At 37.5% G+C, this 10182-nt stretch overlaps 1 protein-coding gene across 1 annotated transcript in view; it reads left to right on the top strand.

Moving 5' to 3' along the window:
* The window catches only part of nr3c2 (nuclear receptor subfamily 3, group C, member 2), a 91153-nt gene that overhangs the window by 71116 nt on the left and 9855 nt on the right, over positions 1-10182 (top strand). The window contains exons 5-7 of the mRNA XM_014022475.1: positions 580-921; positions 3077-3221; positions 8659-8789. Of these exons, the coding sequence (XP_013877929.1) occupies positions 580-921; positions 3077-3221; positions 8659-8789 (618 nt within the window). The remainder of the gene's footprint in view (positions 1-579; positions 922-3076; positions 3222-8658; positions 8790-10182) is intronic.

Raw genomic sequence — 10182 nt, 5'->3', positions numbered from 1 at the left:
ATAGATAGATAGATAGATAGATAGATAGATAGATAGATAGAAATATTTACATATGTGTGTGTGTATTAATTAGGTGTGCATTTATGCATTTATACTAAAGTGACAGCAGATGATTATATAACTGCTTGTTTCTAAATTAATTTGTCTGCCTGTTAACAATGTTTTTTTGTAAACTAATGAATGGATTTTATTTTATTTTTTCAGAAAATATTTATTGAATGTGCATTTACAACTGATTACTTTTTAGAGTCAGCTCAAATTAAAATAGCAGCCACAATGTATCAAACACAGAATAAGTAAAAATGTCTATGGTTCATTGTTTTTTTATATAAATACTGAGCTATATTTAGTGTGGTAGTTGCTGGGGGTCATTCCCAACACATACTTTAAGCTAGTTTTATTTTCAATTATTTTTGTAGTATTGACGAACAACTGAATCAAATATTTATACTCGTTTAGCATTTATCCACCCAAAAATGCAGACAATCACATGCCTATCCTTCAAAGCAATGAGCAAAAATGATCCCATAAAAACCAACAATAGCATTGTATTTATAACATTATTGTGATTTTCCACAGCACGGAAATCTAAAAAGTTGAAGCTGAAGGGAGTTAGCGAAGACCTGCAGAGCTCTAAAGATGGCCAGATAGCCTCAGGTGGCATCGGAGGTGGTTACCTGTCCTCAGAAAAGGAGCTGAACACCAGCGCTGCCAATGCCCTCGTGCCCCACGGGCCCGGGGTGGTCGCACCTTTCCTGCCCCCCTCCATCAGCAGCGTGTTGGAGCTGATCGAGCCTGAAGAGGTGTATTCCGGCTACGACAACACGCAGCCCGACACAACCGACCACCTGCTGTCCAGTCTCAACCGCCTGGCCGGAAAGCAGATGGTACGCATGGTGAAGTGGGCCAAAGTACTTCCAGGTAACAGCCACAAACACCTAAATGTGTTTTTTAAAATGGTGCAACTGGAGATGAAATAGTAAAAGTCTGCTTTAAATTTGATTGCTACTTTTTACAGATAAAATGATTATTTGTCAAGTTGTATTATGTCTCAGACAAAATAGAAAAGGTGCTGGAAGTTATATTTGTATAATATACATATGTAATATAAATAATACATAAATAATATGCATATACATTGTATATACATATTATTATGAAATGTTTTTGATATTACTCTTACAGTCTTTGAAACTGCCCAATTTATGCATTTCTTACGCAATGTCTTCTGAATTTATCTATTAACATGCAATAATAAATATGATAATTTGTGGAAGAATCAAAAGAGCAAAGAGGTTAAAAATATCATATTAATTAGCTACTAATCTGTTTTGTTTTTTGTTTTTTGTTTTTTTAGAAAATAAGTATTGAATTTCATTTTTGATTTAGATTGAACAGGCAGCACTACTACAGATTTCATTTCATTTCAAATATTAGGTCAGGAAATTATTCATCAAAGCTTCAACAAGATTAAAAATGAATCCTATTCTCCCATTAAATAGGAGATTAGGACTTCCAAGCAGAACTCATTTACATGGCCTTGTCAGATTTTGTGTTTGACAGAAAACCTTTTAATTAATTTTTGATGTATACACCGCATTGCAAGAGAAGAATAATGTTTGGAAAAGGATAAACAAGCTTCCCTAAAATTAAAGTCAGATGTTTGCATACAAAGGTGCCTCACAGATAACGTTTTGAGCCTCTTTAATTTGCTGTATTGCAAATATTTGATACCTCCACAGTGTCTGCTTGCTATATCCGGACGTATAAATAGAAGCCAGACAGAAGGGTCAAAAAGAGTACCTTGGACTTTCAGATCTGCTACAGACTGCATTCACAGCTGTGGCACGGCTAATACACTGTGAAGAATAGAAATAATGCTCCCTGACATTTACTTTAGTTACAGAAGGTGTTAGGAGCTGCTTTAATACCATCTACCTTCTATAACTGAGTGAATACTGATTCTAATTTCACAGTTGTTTTCATGTTTACAGTTCATAGTTTCATATTTTTTTTCCAAAACTACTTTTTTGTGCTGTTTTAACCATTTCCATCATCAGCACATTTGATTCTTATATAAATAATGTACTATGATGTTTTTGTGTGGGTGTGTATATGTGTGTATGTAACTTTTATACTTATTTTTTTTATTTTACAAAATGTTTTTTCATAGAAGTGCATTTAAATCTGTTCAGTTCCTCTACAACGCTCTATTTCTGTCTGTTTATGCTCCATTTTGTCATTGAGCATACTGCAGCTTTTATTTTTTAGCTACACTTTTGCCAATTTTAACTTTTATCTATGCTTTTATCTACAGTTTTGCTACTTTTTGCTTTTGATCTGCTTGTTTTAACTTTAACAATTCAGTTTCAGCTCTGAACTTCAGCAGTCACTCAGCATACTGCATTTTCTCAAAAAAGACAAATTTCCTTAGATATTATATTATAATAATTCCTTTTATATTATTGTAATAATTATATTATATTTGATATTATTATCTTATGTTTAGTTACATTAAAGCCACAAGAAAACATTCAGATTTTCACATTTTAAATCTGTCAATAAAAGTATCTTGTGAGTCAGAAATTCAACATATCTTTTTCGAAGTAAGTAATAATTTTTGACAGGTTGACATGCATACAGACAGAAATAGTCCCCGAGTCTCGATAAGTCACTTGTATCCTGAAAAGACCCATGTTTCTGCATGAGGAGGAGGTTCCTTCCTGCATTTGATTGAGAGTTTGGCAAGTTTCCTATCTGACTATTTTCGGAGCTTCGTAGACAAAATGCCAATAACCGCAGGCCTGGTGGGGATTTTCATATAAAAAAAATTAATAAATAAATAAAAATGGGTGAATGCTTGTCAGTGATTATCATGTCAATGTGAAAAATGGTAAAAGAAATAAACTTACACAAAGATAAGCAGCATTTAATGTATTGGTTTTGGTAAAAACACACAGTGATCGATTTTCTATTTAGAGTATTAGATGCCTCCCTGAAAATTAACTTTTTAACAGTGTTTCTCTCTGACCACCCTGATCCACGTGTGTTGTATGTGTGCACTTTTGTGTGTTAGGTTTCCGTGGCCTGCCCATTGAGGACCAGATCACCCTGATCCAGTACTCATGGATGTGTTTGTCCTCCTTCTGCCTCAGCTGGCGCTCCTACAAACACACCAACGGACAGATGCTTTACTTTGCTCCGGATCTCATCTTTAACGAGTAGGTTTACACTTTTACATTTCTGCAGCATACTGCACCTGAATATAAGACTTAACAATTGGTAGTGGTCGTGACTAACCAATTAATAATGTCTTATGTTGAACAGTTCAAATACAAACTGTCCTCACAAATGATAAATCCAGAATTGTAAAGTTGTTCTATAAGTTTATGTTATATGCACTAGAACTTCCTGCAGATTCACCTAAAGAGATAAGAACATTACAGTTGGGAGAGCTGAGGTCATGTGACCTCATTGATGCTGATGACCTTCAGAGTTTCACCTGGCTGGGTTTTAAGTTTTTATCCTTTGTTTTTTTTTTTTTTTTTTTTAGAAAATGTAATTAATGTACTCAATTTCTGGAACAGCCTTGTGTTGTTTAGGGCTGCTGGGGTTGAGTCTGTTGAAAAAGAAATTCACTAGAATGGCACGATCTAAGGAGGCAAGAATGTGTGCCGCCATCTTGGCAGTTGCTACTTAGTCTTTGCCTGCTTGGACTATTTAAGTTGTCAGAAAACAAATATGTCTGTGCTTTACCTGTTTTATGGGTAAAATATACTGTAAATGCTAAATAATAGTGAATTAGTGGCTTTACAAAAGCTCATTTCCTTGTCTACTTTATATACTCAAGTTTATGTTATTAAGGGTTACGTCTTTTCTGATATATGATGAAAAAGGATATGCAAGTTCTATAAGTTTAAGTTATTTGTTAATGTAAAGTTAACTACAACACTGGCAGCAGAGCTCTGGTTATTGTTGTTTTCCCTCTTTATCCTGTTAGACTTTTATTCTAACTTCTAAACTTGGTTGGCTAAGTCTCACTCCCATTCTGTCACAGTTGATGTAACATCATTGTGAAGTCTGTCACTTCCTTTTCTTTTACCCTAGAGGTTCTGGCAGCTTATGTTTATGTTCAGGCTTTTTTTTATTTCCCATTTTTTCTTTTGTTTATATCACAATGTAACTTCAAAGCTAATTTATATTAGACCTATCACAAATGTGAAAAACTCAGTGTTTTTTTTTTTTTAGACTGGGCAATTAGTATTTAGTTAAAAATCAAGCTTGAGTAGAAGAGCTTCACTGCTTCTACACTTTTTTCAGCTCCTGTAAAGGACATTTATTCATCAATATAAATGTATTCAAATTCAGAACGGAGTTTTATTTCCTGCTGCAATGTTTTAGGCAATCAATTACAGAAAATGAAATTGGTTAGACTAGAATTGTTTTTTGGAGCAATGATGTTGCTTGATAGGTAACCCAGCTGCTTTGTGGCAAAATACTGTACATTTATGCTTTATGGTGGTTCTATAATTGCAAGCATTAAAGCCTCACTTGAGTCTTAAAAACCCACTTAATCTGTGTTCATTTGTATGAGCAGGAGAGGGCGAGGTAAAGGAAAGCAGCTACGAGCCTTTAATCTGATTGGAGCTTCAGAGCACAGCTGCTGATGAATTGAATGTTATGAAATTATCAGAGTGCAGAAGCGTAACCTTTGCAGGTAGCCTGATGTAGAAGAGCAGGCCAGAGACAGGTTTAAAAGTTCTAAATAATAGCTTGTGTAAGTCAGTGTTACTGGGTCAGTTTGTCTCACATGAATGAAGAAAAAGATTTGTGCAACACAAAATCTAAATTCCTTTTTTAAAATCACTTTGTGCCTTTTTACAGCACTTGGTTCTATTTACTTGCCAAGTACATAAAAAATCATATACATTTTTAGCATTTTTTCAACAAGTAAAGTCCTTTTTGAAAATAAAAAAAGATTTTGTCTTTCATTTCCTGTGAAAGAGTCCCATTTAAAAAAAGTCCAGGTGCAGAGAAAAGCTGTAAGTGCAAGTGGTGTCTGTAATCAAAATGATCATGGTGTGTGTACACTCACCGGCCACTTTATTAGGTACACCTGTCCAACTGCTYGTTAACACTTAATTTCTAATCAGCCAATCACATGGCGGCAACTCAGTGCATTTAGGCATGTAGACATGGTCAAGACAATCTCCTGCAGTTCAAACCGAGCATCAGTATGGGGAAGAAAGGTGATTTGAGTGCCTTTGAACGTGGCATGGTTGTTGGTGCCAGAAGGGCTGGTCTGAGTATTTCAGAAACTGCTGATCTACTGGGATTTTCACGCACAACCATCTCTAGGGTTTACAGAGAATGGTCCGAAAAAGAAAAAACATCCAGTGAGCGGCAGTCCTGTGGGCGGAAATGCCTTGTTGATGCCAGAGGTCAGAGGAGAATGGGCAGACTGGTTCGAGCTGATAGAAAGGCAACAGTGACTCAAATAACCACCCGTTACAACCAAGGTAGGCAGAAGAGCATCTCTGAACGCACAGTACGTCGAACTTTGAGGCAGATGGGCTTCAGCAGCAGAAGACCACACCGGGTGCCACTCCTTTCAGCTAAGAACAGGAAACTGAGGCTACAATTTGCACAAGCTCATCAAAATTGGACAAGAGAAGATTGGAAAAACGTTGCCTGGTCTGATGAGTCTCGATTTCTGCTGCGACATTCGGATGGTAGGGTCAGAATTTGGCGTCAACAACATGAAAGCATGGATCCATCCTGCCTTGTATCAACGGTTCAGGCTGGTGGTGGTGGTGTCATGGTGTGGGGAATCTTTTCTTGGCACTCTTTGGGCCCCTTGGTACCAATTGAGCATCGTTGCAACGCCACAGCCTACCTGAGTATTGTTGCTGACCATGTCCATCCCTTTATGACCACAATGTACCCAACATCTGATGGCTACTTTCAGCAGGATAATGCTCCATGTCATAAAGCTGGAATCATCTCAGACTGGTTTCTTGAACATGACAATGAGTTCACTGTACTCAAATGGCCTCCACAGTCACCAGATCTCAATCCAATAGAGCATCTTTGGGATGTGGTGGAACGGGAGATTCACATCATGGATGTGCAGCCGACAAATCTGCGGCAACTGTGTGATGCCATCATGTCAATATGGACCAAAATCTCTGAGGAATGCTTCCAGCACTTTGTTGAATCTATGCCACGAAGAATTGAGGCAGTTCTGAAGGCAAAAGGGGGTCCAACCCGTTACTAGCGTGGTGTACCTAATAAAGTGGCCGGTGAGTGTAGTTTGTGGTGAACTAATCCTTTAGCCAAGTAAATTTGACATTAGGTCTGACGGAGAAGAGATGTCGATGGTGTGATCACATGAAAGAGCATTTTTTTGTCACATTCTTGCTAAACTTTAAGGCCAGGCCTTGATGTAACTGATCAAACTCTTGTGAATTTCTGGACCAAGGTTCTTGCTGTTAAGGCGCACAAGTCTACCATTTAGATCACTAGTAAGTCCAATATTTGGGTCCAAAAGGGGGTCATAATTATGCCAAGTTCACTTAGTCTGCAGGTAACAGGATATTGTTCACTTGTCTCCATAATAACTGAATGCCTATTGGCCCAAGTTGATAAGGCAATTTAAAAAATAGTTCATGCACACATTTATTAGACAGAAATCTGTTTATGATTCACAAGTAGTGCGATACTACATGGTGATTTAACATAGAGGCAGAATATGACTGCATATTTCAATAAAAAGTTGTTTCACAGAATTTGATTAATATACAAAATGCTATAAAACAAATTACATACCAGCTGATTTTTTTTGTGTTTGCTAATGCTGATTAGCTGTGGAAGCTATCTTGAGTTGTGATGAAGATACTGAGCTAAAATTGGTCATGATTGTAACCAAGAGTCATGCCCAACTCATGTGTGCTACACATTGTGAAACATCTTTGTGTAAAAATGTTGGCATCAAGTGTTCAAGTCAATCTTGTCTGTTTGTTAGCAAAATATCTCATAAACCACTCAGATAGATGGATTTTAAAACAACTCTTAAAATGTAGTCACTACCTACACATCAGTGTCTATGTCTGTAACATTCAATCCAAGTCAAGGTGACTGCCACAGCTAATCAGCACTAGCCAACGCAAAAATGGCTTTAACTTTTCACTTTTACAGCTGTTGAGTTAAAATTTGTACAGAAGTTGCAGATCGACAATCCTGTTTTATGTCACACAAGATTTCACAATATTGCATGAGATCACACATAACATCATTTACAAAGTTTAACCAAAACTGTTATAACTCTGTCGCATCTCAGCTTGAGATGATTTTCGTCTGAAACTCTGACATGGGCGAATGCTTGGTGTTCAACTGAAAACTGATCTTAGGTTGTGGGTTGAAATTTTCTTGTGCATGTTTTATGTCAAAATCAGTTTTTCTCTAAAGTTTTATGTTCTGTTATCATATTTATTTTATTGTGTGTACTAACAGAGAAAAAAGTCCAAGACTGAGAAACAGTGAAAGGAAGACAGAGATAGAAAAAAGTAGATACACAGAAAGAAAAAGATTGCAGCATTTTTTTTTCTAACCTTCCCAAAACCAGCAGCTCATTTTGGGCAGTGATTCAGCAAAATTGATCTCAGGAAGAGAAAGAATGAGAAAGAGAGAGAGAAGAAGAGAAAAGAAAAGTTTTGCTGCTCCGCAGGGAAACCACTTCCACTTTATCAGTTACTTTATGAAGCTGACAGCTGAACAGTGAATACTGCAAAAATACATTATTCTATTTGATGCTTTAATAGAAACAACTTGGTTCCAATCAGCAGTCTTTCAACAAAATGCTCTCTTCATCTTCAACCTCTGATCTCCAAACTCCTCCAGCCAAGATAATGATGTGTTTTTTGTGTGTCGTGGTTAAAACTCCATCTGCTTCCGAGTCGAAGGGATGCTGTTTGCATTTAATCATGTTTTTGTCCTGATGTGACGGTGATTTACAGCAGAGGGGAAGCAGCATCCAATACCAGAAAATCTCTGGCATCTGCAGAGCACGTTCCTCATTGGCTTGCGCTTTATCCCCTTCACAATTTCTTTCCTGTTTTTGTGAACTCTGTTATAACCTAGATAATTTTACTGATAAAAACGTCTGTGAAAAAGAGCGAGGAAGTGTTGGTAGAATGAGTAGTTAGTGTATATCTCCTCATGGCTGTAGTTTGGACTCTTATAGGCTTGTTTAATAACCTATAGACGAGTAGATTCTTGCTGTTAACATAAATCTGTTTGGAGTATCTCGTCTTACATGTGTTTCTATGGTGACTGTAGATACGAGGCCCTCTGTTGAACGGCCACAGCTTTGGATAAAAGAGGTGCATCTGTGCTGCGATACTGTATGCAGCTCTCTGCAATCTGGGGGGATTTGGTATTCTGCTCTCAGCCCAGACAAGCAAGATCCTCCTCTGCACTTTGTGGAAATACAGTTTCACTGGGCTGAGCTCACCTGGTAGAAATACATAAAAACAGATTTGAGAGGATAACTGCTTAGCATAAATAGTAAAAGTAATCCAAACCGAACACAGTTCTTAAATGTAAGAGAGTCGTTACATTTTAAAAAGCTGAAGTTGTTTCTTTTTTTTTCCCCTGCAGGGACCGCATGCGGCAGTCGGCCATGTACGACCTGTGTCTGGGCATGAGACAAGTGAGCCAGGAGTTTGTTCGATTGCAGCTAACATACGATGAGTTCTTGTCAATGAAGGTCCTCCTGCTTCTTAGCACAGGTAGGCAGGAAACTCTAGCCCTCAACACAAAATCATCTATGTCTTTACACACACACACACACACACACACACACACACACACACACACACACACACACACTTATAAGGAACCAATAAAAAAGCAGCAGAGAGCAGCGAAGCTTCCAGTAAAAGGTTTGGAAGAAGATGATGCAGAGAGAGGCACAACTTTGGACAAAGGCCTTTGAGTTTCAGAGGGAGCAGCAGCAAGACAGAAGGAGACAGGGGACACAAAGGACTGAGAGACACCATACAAATAAAGAGAGAAAAATATACCAACAGAAGGTTCCAGTGGTATAAATTCTTCTTCTCAGATCAGATTGCAACACAGAGCAAAGCCCTTCAGGAGAAGCTTGATGCCACACATATTGAACACAGACACAAGAGAGGAAGCATTCCGACAGAAGGACTCTAAATCCCAAAAAGTTGCAACTGTAAAAAGCAGAAAATGTAAACTTTTTTCTTTCTTTCGAAATGTAACTGCTGAAGTTGCCAGTTTTGACTAAACTACGGTTTATTTTTTATGGCCTTGTTATTCTTGCAATTTGCGGCAAAAGGCTTAAAGATCAACAACCTTTCATAAAATATTGACCATGGGTGTTGGTACAGATGTAAGAAAAAAGTCTGTTTAGTTTTGAACATATAGCAACAAAAAGGCTGCTGTAAATAAAAGTATCGTATACAAACTGCCAACTGAATGCCATATAGCCGTAAGAATGTAGAGTAGATTTGGGTGGTAAAGTAATAATATGAGTTCACAAAAATGGGAGTCCCACACCAGAATGAAACCAAAAAGAAAAAAATAAGTAGCTCCTCTGGATGGGTTCTTCTTTAGTGAAACGTTTCGTCTCTCCTCCAAGAGACTTCTTCAGTCTGATGAGTTTCAGGTGAACTCAGCCTTATAAGCTCCGCCTCCACATGGACAAACAGGTTAGTCAAATGCAAAATAGGGCCATCGACTAACAATAGGCTTGATTGGATTTGACTAACCTGTTTGTCCATGTGGAGGCGGAGCTTATAAGGCTGAGTTCACCTGAAACTCATCAGACTGAAGAAGTCTCTTGGAGGAGAGACGAAACGTTTCACTAAATTAGAACCCATCCAGAGGGCCTACTTATTTTTTATTTTTGATCAATTAAAAAATCTTCAATTTACAACGTACAAAAAAAACTAAAGAAAATCAATAAAGGTTTAATTCCTTCTTGAGAAACAATACATCATACAAAAATAAAAAATAAATAGGTCGTCTGGATGGGTTCTAATTTAGTGAAACGTTTGGTCTCTCCTCCAAGAGACTTCTTCAGTCTGATGAGTTTCAGGTAAAATCAGCCTTATAAGCTCCGCCTCCACATGGACAAACAGGTTAGTCAAATCC

Source organism: Austrofundulus limnaeus, unplaced genomic scaffold, assembly GCF_001266775.1.
Source record: "Austrofundulus limnaeus strain Quisiro unplaced genomic scaffold, Austrofundulus_limnaeus-1.0 Scaffold331, whole genome shotgun sequence".
Taxonomy (NCBI): domain Eukaryota; kingdom Metazoa; phylum Chordata; class Actinopteri; order Cyprinodontiformes; family Rivulidae; genus Austrofundulus; species Austrofundulus limnaeus.
This window is presented reverse-complemented; position numbering and strand designations above follow the sequence as displayed.